The sequence below is a fragment of the Artibeus jamaicensis genome, unplaced genomic scaffold (genome assembly GCF_021234435.1).
Source record: "Artibeus jamaicensis isolate MK-2021 breed Jamaican fruit bat unplaced genomic scaffold, CSHL_Jam_final contig_426, whole genome shotgun sequence".
Classification (NCBI taxonomy): domain Eukaryota; kingdom Metazoa; phylum Chordata; class Mammalia; order Chiroptera; family Phyllostomidae; genus Artibeus; species Artibeus jamaicensis.
This window is the reverse complement of record NW_026521826.1, coordinates 4,405,254-4,420,418: the sequence shown is the minus strand read 5'-3', so window position 1 is coordinate 4,420,418 and position 15,165 is coordinate 4,405,254. Positions and strand designations below refer to the sequence as shown.

General features: G+C 49.1%; 1 protein-coding gene across 2 annotated transcripts in view; it reads right to left on the bottom strand.

The window, feature by feature from the left end:
* Window positions 1–15,165, bottom strand: part of CAMK1D (calcium/calmodulin dependent protein kinase ID) — a 391,400-nt gene that overhangs the window by 21,789 nt on the left and 354,446 nt on the right. For both annotated transcript variants that reach the window (XM_053665839.1, XM_037155199.2), the window contains exon 6: window positions 13,808–13,883. In XM_053665839.1, the coding sequence (XP_053521814.1) occupies window positions 13,808–13,883 (76 nt within the window). The remainder of the gene's footprint in view (window positions 1–13,807; window positions 13,884–15,165) is intronic.

The following is a 15,165-nucleotide window of genomic DNA, read 5'->3' as shown; positions in this document are numbered from 1 at the left end:
CTCTTTGTTTTTTTGTTCTTTTTATTTCTCCGAAGAAGATACACAGATGGCCAACAGGTACATAAAAGAAAAAAGCTCAACAGCACTCATCATCAGGAAATTCAAATCAAAACCACAAGAAGACATCACTGCACACCTGTCGGAACGGCGGCCGTCGGGCAGCGACTTTGCCAGAACATTTCCACACAATCTCATGGCCCTCCACGGTCATCGTTCCCAATCGACCAGCACATCCAGACTTACTTAGTGTCCCATGTGTGCCTCATGCACAGCATTTATTTGTTCATCAAATATTTATTTGGCATCTATATATACCAGGTACTGGGTTTGATATACAAGGATAATGAAGATAGGATGATAAATAAAAACCAGTTCCTGCTTCAAGAGCTCAGTCCGGTGGGAGAGATTCAAAGGGATAATGGCAGAGGCAGTAACAATAATAGACGTGTGCAAAGGTTGTTATGAGTACAGAGAGCATGGACATTGAACTGAAATAGTTTTATGAGAGTTGGAAGTAGCAGATGTCTCTGGTTTGTCTCAGAGGATGAGTTTTATAGGAGAACAGAGGGGGCCACAGGTGGGAGTGATTAACTGGGAATGCAGGCATGTGTGGAGGCATAAAAGAGCACAGTTTATTTAAGAACAATTATCTAAGAGCAATAAGCTGCTGCTATAGTGTAAAATACACATCAGTGAGTAGCAGAGACAAGGCTGGTGGAATGGTTAGTGGTGAGACCAGGGAGGCTGTGCTCCCCATACGAAGGCAGACAGTTTATCCTCTGGGTGACAGGAAGCCCCCAAAAGGTGTAGATGGAGGAGGTTCATGAGCAAATGGCTTTGCAGCTGAGGGGAGGGTAGATATGAGAGACCAAGACAAATGAGCAGCTGTACCAGGCAAAAGAAGGACAGGTGGCTGCGGGTGATGGCAGCTGGACCCAGGGAACAGACAGATTCCAAAAGGAGTGTGTGGAGAGAGCACCAGAAGCCTTTGGAGTCTTCCAATGTGGGATGTGAAGGCCAGGAAAGCGCCAGGTATCTGTTGAGGAGGACTGGAGCCATCCTCCGTGGTGGAGAAAACAGGAGGAAGGGTGGGTTCAGGGCTGGCCCCAACATGCCACCAAGCACCCGGAGTTCCAACCTCTCCTTTCACTGGCCCTGCTCAGGGAAGTGGCTCTGAGCAGCAGTGTGTGGGGACCCAGGAGGCAGTCTGACATCAGTAGTAATCAGCTCTAGTAACCACTCTGGGGCTTGCCTTGGCTGGGGCAGAAGACTAAGACAAGCTGGGAAGAGTGGGAGCTGATGGCGCAGACATGGAGAGAGAAGCAGAGATGCCAGGAGGGAAAGAGCAGCTCAGGGGTGAGGCTGTGAGAGGGGCCAGTGCCTGGGGCCGTAACAGTGTCGGGGACTTCTGCACAGTCCACAGAAAGCTGTGCAACAAATCCCTTCTCCTTAAGGTAATTGGAAAGAATTTGTTCCTTACAACTCCAAGAGCCAACATCCAACAGAGGCTAAGATGATCGATTCCATTCAGGCTGTGGGGAGCTTGACCAGGTGCGTGTGAAGGCAGCCAGAGGGCAGTGAGGACAAGAGCCCGAAGCCGGGGACTTGCTCTGGCCTGGGGATGCCGAGTTAAAGCCATCAGTTTTCGCGTGAAAGCTGGGAAAGTGGGTAAGATCACAGCGAGGATGCATAGATACCAGAGGTGCAGACTGATCCTCCACAGGCATAATCTGGCCCACAGATGTGTTCTGTGTGGCCAGCAGTGACTGCAAACATACGTGACTTTGAATGTCCACAGATAGTGTCGATCTGGCCAGTTTTACAGTCTCCACTGCTCCCTATTACTCAGGCCCAGCTGGACACATTTACAGCACCTACCCCGTGGCCCTCCATACTCTAAGTTGGTGACATCACATCAAGGGCCACAAATGGAAGTCTGGAGAAGGTGACTTTTAAGGTGAGGTCGAGCTGCAGCATTGTGTTAGGTGCTGCTGGCTGCGAGAGCTGCGTAGGAAGCGAGCCCTGCCGGCCTCGATGCCCAGGGTGTGGCAGCTGCTGCAGGAATTCCGGGGAGAGTGCGAAGCCTGGGGGGGTGGTCAGGGGAGGCTCCTGGGAGGAGGCAGGGCCTGTGCTATGATTCAAGCCTGGTGCTCATCAGTCACCTGGGAAACAGGTAAAACCTTAAGATGTCCCACATCCTCCCAAAACTGAGTGCATCCAAATCTCTAAGGGCAGAGCCCAAGTACCTTTACTTTTGTTCTGGGAAAAAAAAAAAAAACAAAAAAAACCTTACATAGGAATTAATGCTCATAGTTAAAAAGTTCAAACACAGAAGAGTAGAAGAGTATAGGGAAAACTTCCTTCCTGTCCCACATTCCCACTCCTGCTATTAATTTCCTGTGAATGCTTTTCAGAAACTTTCTTGGCATATAAAGCATGGATGTGTGTGTACGGGGTATGAGAATTCAAATTACCTGGAAGTTTAGCTTCGACTAGATGGCTGAATATGAGCGGCTAGTTTGTTTCTTTGCTTGTTCTAGAAAGACCCCCGCATGAATGACCCCAGTTCAGGGGCCATATGCTTGGTTTTTCCTTCCCAGGTTTCCACCGACTCTCAGCCGCCTGCCCTTTCCTGCCTTCCGACCCAGAAGACAGCACAGGCCTGCTGCAGCCTCCCCGGCTCTGCTGGGCCACATCTGCCTCCCCAGGCAGACCCTTTGGGTCCCCGCTGAAGATAGAGGACAAAAAAAGGAAATGTCTGTCAGGCAGTCCTCTGTCTGTGCCCAACACTGAGCAGGCGCGGCTGTGTCCCAGGCCAGGACGCAGCGCTGAATGAGACCATCGGAGCTCTACTCTCGTGGTGCTGCCATTCTGCTTGGGGAGAGGGGCAACAAGACGTGACAGACAGGAGAGATAACGGGGAGCGGGTCACGGGAAGCCACTGCATTTCACCCTCGCCGGAGAGCATCCCTGTCCACACACTGTTCCCTGTGCCTGGAGGGCTCCCAAAGTTCTGTGTGGGTGGCCCTCGTTCCAAGATGCCTTTCCTGACCCCGCCCCCGTGCGCTTGCTGCCCAGGCACCACCACTGTGGCACCCGTGTCGGCTGAGATCTGCAGCCATCATCTCCTCTGTTAGGCTGTGAGCTCCCTGAAGAGGCAACAGTGCCTCATTCATTCACCCCTGCTGTCCTGGGACTCAGCCAGGGAGGACTCAGCAACAGGGTCAGTCGACACAGGCTTCAGTGCTTCAAGACTGACACACGACCTGCCCGGCCCCTCCCTGAAAACTTCCCACTTGCTACACTGCCCCTCAATTCCATGTCTTTCTCGGGTCCGCTTACAACATGTGAAAAAGCCCTGACTGGTGCAGCTCGGTTGGGCATCATGCCCGCAAAGTAAAATGTTGCCGGTTCAATTCCTGGTCACAGTGCATGCCTGGGTTGTGGGTTTGTCTATGGTTGGGGTGCACACAAGAGGCAACCAGTGGACATTTCTCTCTTACATTGGTGTTTCTCTTCCTCCCCTTCCCTCTCTCTAGAAATAAATAAATAAAATCTTTTTTAAAAATGTAAAAAGGGATTATTTCATGGTTATTACATTTATTTTCCCACCTTGATTCTGAGTTCCTGGAGGAAAAAGACTACGTCACATACTGCACTTCTGTGTTTTTCATTAGCACTCAACAGTTTTCCGTAAATGTTTATTGATTCACTATTATCTGATAAGCGTCAAATAGCTGCTTGAAACAGCTACGCACGCCCAACGGCACATACTAAAGTTGACTTAAGAAGTAGGGTATTTTCTCCGAAGAAAATAATTCAGCCAAACTCTCCCAGGTGTTACAATTTTTGCAGCGAAGCCTCCTAATTGCCAACGGCATCGCCTGTAAGAGGCATCCTTCAAATCAGACTGGAACGAGAACACGTCTTCTCTGTGTTCACATCTGTGTGGTGCCCTGACGGTCCCTCCAGGGACCCCCCCATGGGCTCCCTCCAGCCAGCAGATGCCCGTGTGATGACACCCCCCACATGGAACCTCCATCCTCCCTTTCAAACCAGAAGCTGAAAGTATATTTGAAGAAGGACCGCACAGTAGGGGGGTGAGCACAGAATTTTATCCTGGGGTCCAGAAGTGCTCATCCGGTCCAACCCCCGACGTGGGAAACTGGGAACCGAGTCCCGGAGAGAGAAAGAGATGGCCTCAGGACGATGGCTGTGCAGATCTGCCCAACACCCTGCCCAGGGCTCTCACTGAGAGAAACGAAGCCGCTCTGATCCAATTCTACAGATTTTTACTGAGCACCGAGGTCAGGCCAAATGCTGGTTTTATAGCTGTGGAGGAGACAGCCTCTGTTCTTGCTCCTCAGCGTCCAGCCAGATTTGAATAGGACAATTGGAATACTGACTTTTCTACAAAAACTAACTATGCTGTGTGTGTCCCATAAAAGTTAATGACAATAGCCACCATCTGTTGAGCATTTACTGTGTTCTGGGCACAGGGCTACATGACTTAAACATATTGTCTCACTGAATGTGTGCTTATGAGGTAAACATTTCAATCTCCCATTTCCAGATGAGGAGATGCATGAGCGATTAAGCGACTTGCTCCCATCTAGGGGTGGGACAAAATCGTAACTTGCCACGTCTGACTCCAAAGCCAAGTCACAGTATTCACCTTGAAGCTCAGCAGCGGGATATGTCACAGCAAAGATGGGGCGACTCCACTCATGCTCCTCTCCTGAGCCTGCCTCTGCAGTCAGGAGGTCATGTTCGTGTGTATGATAAATTTGGAAGCAGAGCCAGAAACAAGGACAGGAAGAGCTGCTGAAGAAAAAAAGAGCAGCTCTGAGTCCTTGAAGTCAGAGAATCAACACCTAACTTCCACCCAGCCTGCCTTCGGAAAGACAGACGGGGGGGAGAGCGGCCAGGACCATCGAGGCCCTGTCTGCGGGAGGGAGGGATGGGAAGACAGGAACTGGAGCCCATGCTGAGCCACATTCCAAGTCGAGCGCGTCCAGGAGCCTTCGTTCAGCACGCAGCTCCCCTGCAGAGCTGCCAGGGGACGTAAAGGACAGAAGGTCTCAATCTTGTGGGCCTCCGTGGGAACGGCAGAAGTTCCGGCATGCCCCACTGACCCAGTGTAATTGGCTAATCAAGTCATTTATGTAAGCGAATTTTCTCAATAGCTGTGACGTGCTTCTTACGTGCCAAAAGTTATTTTAACTATTTTATATGAAAAGGATTTGAGTGCCACGGTTCACAATTACAATCTTCAAAAGTGGCAACCCAGAATTTGCAGTTTTAATCTAATTGGGTGGAAGGGCTCTGGAGAAGAGAGTGATTTTTTTTAAGGACAGGTCTGTTCTCAGGGGGCCGACACTGACTTTGCTTTCAGAGAGGTTTCCTCATGTGGTCTCCGCAGCTGGGGCTGTGGACAAAGATTTGAGTCCTGGATCCAATGGCCGCCAGCTGAGTGGCCTCGGGGAAACTACACAGCCAGATTTAGTCTGCTTCTTTTGTGAAATGAGGAAAAGGATGCCCACCTTATGCAGAGATATTATAATATGTATAATGCATGCTACCTAAGAATGCATTTATATATAAAACACATGCCTAGATAGATGGAGAGATAGGTATAGAATAGATATAACACACGAAAGTGCCTGTCACTCAGCAATCACCAAATGCCAGCTCCCTCACCCTTGGCCAGGCTGCCAACTGCATCTAATCCTCTCCAGCATCCTTCAGCCGAACTATCCTGACATGGGATACTGCTTCCCACCAGGAAGAACCAAAGAAGGGGGTGAGAGGGGTCAATGAGCCCCAAGGACTCCGTCCAATCTCTTATACGCTGAATGGGAGAACGAGGCTGCATGATCTCCAAATTCTGTGCCTACTCTCAGACTCACCTAGCACTGAGCATACATTCTGACCCACACTCCTAATGTGTTACAGACGGGAGAAAGAGTGACGCTGCCTCTGGCCCTTTTTTCATGCACTGTGTTACGAATATGAGGACAGCATGTACCGGAGACCTGCATTTAAGCTTTGATTTTTGTGTGCCGGTGTTTCCAAGCATTGAGCCTAGAAGCCCTCAGTTCTAGGAATAGCTCAAGATTTCCTGAGAACATTTAGTCAAAGGCATATTTGTGAAGAAATATTTTTATGCAATTAGACCAGGGTACCATGAAAAGGACTGAAATGACAAACCTCTCTGTACACTGCAAACTAGATACACCATACAAAGGCCAGACCAGGACCAGAGCCTCTGAAAACCATTTACAAAATCAACCAGACCTGGGCGTTCCTTTGGAAATGAGTCTGGTCCATGCACAGCGGCTCTGTTCTTGTGTTTTGGTGGCACCGTTTGTCCTTCCTTCCTGACACTTGGTAGGTAGCCAACTGTTTATGTAATGAATGTCTGGGGCCTGTGCTAAGGAATCTGGGTTTTATTCCTCTTATTCTGGATTATTAAAAAAAATAATACAGTAAAGCAAAGCTTTTAAAGCTGATAAGTCTCTTGTGCTTAGTTGCCAGGTCGACTTATTGAGCAAAACAGGTTTCGCATTTATAGACCAGAATGACCCATGTGACCTGAGTCATTGCAAAAGTGTCAGCCAGTCACATCAGTGACTGTGCGTTTGACTGTCTCCGAGCTGTCTCCAGAGCCATCTCTGAGCACACTGTGAAGCGATCAGGGAATGGTTCCCTCAGGGAAACCGTGCGTGCAGACGTCAGCTAAGTGCTAAGTGTTGAGGAAAATGCAGTGGATAAGTGTCTCGTGTCAGCCCGAGTTGTGGACAGTATCTTCAAAGCTGAGAATGAGTAAGCAGGTCAAGAAAAGATGCAGGAGAGAAAGGAAAGGGGTATTGGAGGAGGAAAGGGAACACATTCCTTAGAAAGTTTATGCACAACTGGAATGGGGAGCTCGGGAGCCAGTAACGGAGAAGTAGAAGACTAAACACCTCCCCAAGTGTGAGAAGTTAGCAGCATACCCACCTTGGGGTAAAACAGTGAAAACCAGGCTCTACATACAGCACACGGTTGGACTAGACAATACATTGTCCAAACCTGCTGTGCGCCATCCATGGTCCCACTTTCAAGCCAATAATGTTTTGATTCTTGCATTAGTCAATGGACGGCACCTCTGGGCAGTCTGGGGGATGAACACAGAGGGGCCGTGCCTCCTGCTGTGGGTGAAACGCGTCTGAAGGAAGGCCACGCAGGACCACTCTCAGCTCTGCTCATGCTGCCAGTGGCGTGGAGGGCACAGCGGGGAGGAGGGGGAGGAGTGAGCAGAGCTTCCAACCACCAGGAATGTTGTGTTAGGAAAAACACAGCAGACTTTCAGCAGCTAAAATTAGTTCTCACGAGTGATGGATTTCATGCTGAAGCCCCGAGGGGCGCCGATATCCAGTCTGGACGTGATTAACATGAGCGCTAACTGATGATTCTGAACCGGGCAGACTTCCAATTTGAGTTTTGCTTCTAGACATAGGTTTCTTGGTCGTTGGGCTCTTCCTCTCCCCCTCCCTCCCCCCAAGCTTTTTTCCTTTCTTCTCTGTCTGTCATGATCTGACTGGTAAGCAATTTGAAGTCTGTGCAGACTAACGTGCATTTGGAAAATGCCTTGGTGCCTCATCCTGCTGGCCTTGGCCTTCAACTGTGCCTTTCACTTATGCCCTGGGTTCATTTACTATCGCACAATGTGCTCTCGAGGACCAGAAGACAAGCCTCGGCAGCATGGCCAGGAAATCGGAAGCCAGAAGTGGTCTCTTGTGCCACCCAGCCCCGTCTTGTGCCCACTGTGCTACCGGGCCCTGAGCCACGTGCTGCTGGTCTGCCCCAAGCCCTCCCGCCACCCCCATGACTGTTTCCTGAACTGCCGGTGTGAAGCAGAACTGCCCCCTTCCCACTTCCAAATCTGCGCCTCTTAGCCACAATCCCAACCCAGACTGAGTGGTCTGGATTCACGGCTTTGCTGCTGTACCTTCGGCGAGCAGGCCATTCATTCCCCTGTCTGTGCACTTCTGGGATCTTTTCACTCTCCGTGTGCTACCTCCCTCCTGCTTCTGTGCTACTGCGGTACATTCCGGATGATAAACATTTAAAAAAACAAGGCCTCTTTTGATCTTGCATTGACTCAGTATGGCACGAGTAAATTAACAATCTGATAATTCAGAGAATTATATTTTTTCCATCACCAGGTTTTAGATATCAAGTGTTCAAAGCTAGGTCAAACCTTTCAAGTTATATTTTTAAAATCATGTTTCAGATGGACCGGTACCTCTCTTCTCAAACATGGCACACACACCAGATCCTTAGAAAACTGAGTCTTAAATGATAAACCATCAACCCCCCTGCACAATGGCTTTGCAAGACAGTCCTGCAAGCCTTGGGTTGTGGTCGCTCTTTGTGCGCAGCCTTCCTCCAAGCCAGGCAGGGTTCACGGCTCTGCCCTGGGCACTCTCCCAGCCCCTGCCTCGTGTCTCTGTGACAACCAGCAAGACTGGATTGTAGGTTATCTGTTTACTGGCTGTCGCCTCCAGCAGACAGTAACCGGCTCCAGGGCTGGGGAGGTGAGGAATCCATCTCTGCAGCTTCATCACACTGCCTGACACACATTAGGCTCAATAAATGTTAGTTAAGGGAGTGATTGTCACCCCCTGCCTTCCCTTCTCGAGGCTAAATATTCCACAGCATTTAGCTGCTATTTGAATGACAGTTTCCAGGAGATGATGCTGAGATGAACACGAGAGCAGAGGGGGTGGAATGTTTCTCTATCTAGCCCGAAGCCACACCATTAAGAGGCTATATAAGTGAAGTAGATGAGGTATTTCCTTGCCGCTTCTCCCTCCAGGTGCCCTCTCCACCCAAGGATCTTTGCAAGGACAAAGTCATGGAAATTGGTGGATTCTACCTTCCCTGAAGTCACTGGCAGGAAGTTGCTCCTACCATCATCTAAAATGCAGAATTCTTTTGATCTCAATTGCACACTTGTAAAATTCCCTCCATCACCACTGTGCACACCTCTGCACCCTCTTTTTGAAACCAAAGAGTATTTTCTGTTTGACTATTTTCCAAGGGGTGAGAGATGAACCAGCTGTGAACAGACACCTAATAAAGTCTTTCTCTTGAAGCAGTGGTGAGAGGATCACAGGCCCATGAACAAAGCTAAAATCTGGTCAGGCAGCACTCGTGTCTGAGAATAAAGCTAAGAAAAGGCAGTCAGCCACCAACAGTGTCCACTCAGGCCAGAGCATGGAGGGGAAATTTCTGAACACCATTGGAAAGCAGCCACACTGAAGTGCAGTTGGTGAAATAAAGCCAGTAAACCTAGAATTATAACAATCCATCAATCAATGCCTGCTGAAATAAAAAGGACAAGGCTAGAATAAGGAACGAGCAGGGTGGTGGCTAGTTGATAAGGCAGGAGGAGGGAGAGGGAGGTGTAAGAACTGATTAGCCTGCCGACCCTCCGACCTGCCAGCAGGAATAGGCTGACTGGGCACCCACCACAGGCTTCATGAAGACAGCTGAGGCCATCCGACTCCCCTGTGCTGGTTCCTTGTGCTTAAAGGAAACTTCTGGTTTTCATTTGCTTTCTCACGGAGCATTTCCTACCAGGCAGAGAACATGCCAGGACGATGACGTGCCTCTCCCATTACCTCGCGGGGCACAAGTCTCCTTGTGACTTGGTGAACTGACACTCCAGTTTTTTGTTTTGTTTTTCCAAATTGTTTTTGAGTCTGGTAAGTATGAATCAATTCACTGGGAGTGACTGAGCAAGATGAATAAGCCTCTCATTTCACTTCTAAACTTCTAAAGCCAACGTCTGGACCACAGGCCCAGGGCGACTTAAAGGAGGAAACGCGTCCCATGTTGCAGGGCTGGGAGTACAACAAGATTATCGCCTGCTGGCAACGCCAGTTAACTATTCTTATCAGTGTTAACACTGCTCATACCGATGGCAGTAACAAGCACCGTAACACCCGAGGCTTGGCTATTTCATGGGGCTCGGTAATCACACCACACTCTCTCGGACAGAAGCTGGGTTTGTGCTCTCCTCCTCGGACATGTCGGAAAGGCAGCTGTCGGGGTGGTAGAGCAACGCTGACCACCTCGGTGAAGGTCATCCTTCGTGTTAGAAAACAGACTGCATGAAGATTAGGCAATCTTAGCTCCACTCTTAACAAAACGAATCATTCTCTGTATGTGGGCCAATCAATGTTTATGTGACCCAGTTCTAAAAAGTGGACAATATAGCTCTGACCAGTGTGGCTCAGTTGCTTGGGCATTGTCCCGCAGAGCAAGGGTACCTGGTTCGATTCCTAGTCAGGGCACACACTTAGGCTGTAGGTTCAGGACATGTACAAGGGGCAACTGATCAATGTTTCTTGCATCGATGTTTGTCTCCCTCTCTTTCTCCCTCCCTTCCCCTCTCTCTAAAAATAAATTATATATATATTTAAATTGAACAGTTTAGGAGGCCAGTCACAAAATAAAGGGATTACCCTAATATTTTGCCTGAACTTTCTTCTAGCTGCAAACGGTCAGAAGTCACAGGCCGGGTGAGTGCCCTCATGTCCGCGGCAAGCGCACCCCAAGCAGCCGGCCTGCCCTAACGCTCTAAAGCCCGGTCTCCTTCAGACCTCCCTCAGTTTCTGCATCGGTAAAAATTCCCTGCCTTTCTCCAGAGCACATTGTATCCCTGAGCATGAGTTAGGCAAGTGATTGCTAAATCGTCTGTCTCCTCGAAGTTGTGAGAAGGCAGGCAGTCCATACCCAATCACCAAATCATGTTTGGTCAGTGAAATGCCAATTGCATTCTGAGTGGAGAAATTTCTTTCCTCGGAACTTGTTGCCTTGGCTGAACCCACCCCATCAGACTGGACGCTGATGTGTTTATCAGGGTGTCTAGCACGTTCCATGCTCAGTTCTCCCCAGCAGCTTAACCTCTGCAGGCAAAGATGTTTTTGCAAGTCCTGATCCCCAAAGGGAGATTCCTGGCAGGATAAGGACCCATCAAATGTGCTTTAAAAAATGAGTAGCCTTCATAGGAAAAAATATTTCTCCTTCCAAATGATGGATAACATAGAAACGGAACAGGGAACCAATTTATCAACTGTCTGCACCGGCAGCAGGGAAAATGTTTTCAGGGCGTGTGGAGAGGAGAAAACGTGGTGCCGTGACCTGTCGCAGCCACCTTTGCTGCCATCTCATACATCACTGACAAGTCTGTCAAATGAAAATGCACTCCAAGCAACCTGCAGAGGCCAACCCCTTCTCCACTACAGGCAACATGAAGAACAAGGAGCCCTGCACAGATGCCCTGGGTGCCGAGTGCTGGGCACGGCCTCCTCGGCAGCCTCGCCCGTCATCTTCAGATGAAGGATGGGAATGGGGGGACCAGGCACAGGGGGTCCGCGGGAAGGAGCAAGGGTCTGAGACTGATGTCTGTGAGTTCTAACTCCTAACACTTGTTCAACCCAGAGCCAGCTTTGTGCCAGGAACACCAACCCAGGCCATTGGGCTTTAGTGGAGTATTTCCATCAGTCCTTGCCCATGCCTCGGCACCCTGTTCCAGCGCCTGCATCTTCCCCTGGGCGGAATGCTCTCGTCTCTCCTCTCTGCTCGTGTGAGTCTCCTCCAGCCTTCTGGACGTGCCTGAGATGGTGCCTCCTCCTTCCTGAAAGGCCGTGTCCTCAGTGGTGCTTCCTCCCAGGAACTTCTGCACCAGTACACAAGCCTCCCTGCATGTCACTTACTGTATTCATGACACTTCTTGTCCCCTGCCCCGAATGCCTTGTTAATATTCTGATGAGAGGCATCGTGTCTTTGTCTCCTTGATATCTTTAGCACCTAGCCCAGTGTCTGGAATAGAGAAAGTACTCAAGAAATGCTAGCTGTTGACACGATAATGATAAATTTTAAACTGGTGGCCTTCCAGGCACAGTCGTATTATGTAGCAAATTATCTCCAGGACATGACCTATCACTCAAGGATCTGAACATCTTGGAAGGTACAACTGAGATGTCCAAAGTCTATTCACTCTCTGCTTGAGGCTCTCAGAGCTCTGGAAGGCATCAAGGAAAAGCAATGCCCAAGCTGACATTTTCAAGTCTGACACAGTCATGAAATCAACCTGAGACTAAGTCCTGGAGCAAAGCTAGCAATGACTGGGTAACTATCAAGTTTATGCTTAAAATACAAATAAAAAATACAGTATTCCTTTGCTTAATACTAGACTTGAATGCAGTCAAGTGTTGCGCTGTACACTATAATGATAAGGACTGGATACAGTCCTGTTCAAATCAGACCCAGATCCTTATGCTGGTATCTACACCCTGGACCTCTGACCACATGTGCATACCCTGTGCCACAGATATCTCGGAGGGGTCTCCAGATTAGCTCACCCAAAGTGAAGTTCTTGATCTCATCTGTCCCCCCAAACCTGTTCCTCCACTGCCCCCTGTTCTTTTATCCTAGCCATTTACAAAAGCTGCCCAGTTGAATGTATGACTATTTTCTTCTTGGGTCATGAGACGTACGGGCGTGTACGTGTGGTGGGGGGGTATTCTCAGCATTCCCTGAGGCACCACCCACAGTCAGACCCTGTCCAATCACAGCCCCTACTGATCACAGTCTGTCACTGTGTGAGTTCCGTCTGCTAGGAAATGTTCTCTTTCTTGGGGGCAATAGAGAAGAAAAATTAATTTTCTATCATTTACAGAAACTAGTTAACCTAAATCCATCCTAAAATATGTTAGATAATAAGTGTTGGAAAGAGAAATTATAACTTAAAAAGAACTTTACAGTGGACTCAAGCAAATTAAAGTATAACAATAAAAACCAAAATTGATTGACCTGAAATAACTTCAACAATCCTACGACCTAGGACTGCATTTCCTGGATAGCAGAGATTAGTCATCTGAGAAGAAATGAGAAATCTAAAGGTTAAATTTGGGTTTTCATCACATTTTATCCCTCGCTGTGGCACGTGAAACGATGCTCAACATCATGCGCCACAGCAGAAATGCAAACAAACCCACCATGAGAGGACACTTCACACCTATGAGGATGGCTACCCTCGGGAGGTGGAAAGTATCAAGTGCCGACGAGGCTGTGGAGAAACTGGAACGCGTGTGCACTGCCGTTGGGAATGCAAAACGGCGAGGCTGCTGTGGGAAACCGATCTGATCCTCAGAAAGCTAAACCGAGATCACCGTCTGCTCCGGAACGCCCACCTCCGGGCACCCGGCCAAAAGCACTGGGAGCAGGACTTGCATGGGTGTTCATACACCGATGTTCACAGCCCCATCCTCACAGTAGCCAAGAAGTGGAAACCGAGTGTCTAGTGGTGGGTAAATGGATACATGAGATGTACTATATACACAAGACGGAATATTACTCAGCCTCAAAAAAAAATTCTGACGCAGGCTCCGACACGGATGAACCTGAAGGACACTGTGCTCAGTGAAATGAGCCACTCACAAAAGAGCAGATACTGTGTGATGTCACTGACCAGAGGAACCCTGAGCAGTCCAGTACACAGACAGCACGCAGAATGGCCGTTGCCAGGGGCTGGGCGGGAGGGGGAAGGCAGTGTAGAGTGGGGTCGGAGTTTCCACCTGGGAAAAGACGACAAGACTCTGGAGATGGACGGTGGTGCTGGTCGCACAGCAACGTGAGTGTGCGTAACACAACCGAGCTGGGTTCTAAAAGTGGCTAAGATAGTAACCAGTGTCACTATATTTTACCACAATATTAAAAAGAAAAAGAAGCCAAGGTGGCAAGCAATACTTACAAGATGTAGGCGATCACTCCGATGGACCAGCAGTCGACAGCTTTGCTGTAAGGTTTCTGGGCGAGGACCTCAGGAGCTGTGAAGTGACAGAAAGGAGACACAAGCCTGAGGATGTAAACGTCTGTCACAGAAGGCATTCTTCAGGTCTGGTTTTTCCTTTTCAGTCTGCTACTTGGGCTGAACTCTCCGTGATTCTAAAAACTGAGTAGCGATAAAGGCCCGTCAGAAGCCAGGCCTGTTTGGGTGTGGTCGGCAGGGTACGTGGATGTTCCACTTGAGACCAACAGCAACGTGAACATTTCACCTAAAATGCCGTACAGGCGCTGGAGTGTGATATTGTGATGTTACAGAATTACATGCTTATGACTTTGTAATAAAAGATTCTGGGATCATAAGGAGGCATAATTTGTGCTGGACCTTGTGTGGGATTTGCTTTATTTGTTGGTTTTCCCAACAAGAAGAGAATGGGGGCATGTGCAAGCCTGCACACGTGTGTGTAACTAGAGAGTATCGATCCAATGCAGTCAATCAGTCAAACACAGTCAATATATCAATCGACAAATACTTAATAGGCAACGGTTTACGTCGGTGCTGTGCTAAGCACTATCGTTTAGACCAAACTGAGTCAGAGAGCGGTATATTCTGTTTGGGGCCCGGGTGTGACTTCCGCTCAGATCAATTCAGTTCAAGGAGGCCCTGTAAGGCCTTTGGAGGTGCTGTGGGGACCCGGGTGGGGAGCCCCGCTCTCTGCCTCCGTGCAGCTTACAGTGCAGTTGCGGTTCGACCTACAGTCCAGCCTTTGGAACTCGGTGCTAGGCCTGCTCTCAGTGACCCTCTGAGGTCTGGGTGGGTTATCGTTGGTGCTGCTCTTTCACTTTCTCACCCGTGAAACGGGAAGGGTGGTATGCCATCTTGCTTCCTTGGCTCTAGCCCCTGTTCACCAAGAGTCATCCATCCCAGGATCCGGGCTTATCTGGTACTATTCCCATACTTCCTGATCCTGTCCAGTGACTATGATCCAGTGGTGCCCACCTACCTGGTGTCTGGCACCCAGCAGTGTTTGCCATACATATTTGTGCAGAGTAAATAAATACAGGACAGTAAATGTTCTTCATAAACAAAATCTCCTTTTTACCCAAATACATCTGATTGAGGTGTTTTTGGTATAGACTTTCCAAAAAATTAGGTTAGAGAAACCAAAAGGCACTCACCATAGGCTGGGCTGTGTGTTCTCTGGGTTTGGGGTGGGTCTGGTACCTCACCCCCGATGTCCTTTGGGGGAAGAGCTACACTTTCCTGACCGTCATTCTCCCCAAGTTACAGGTGAGGGCAGAAAGGGACTGAGAGGCCCATGACTT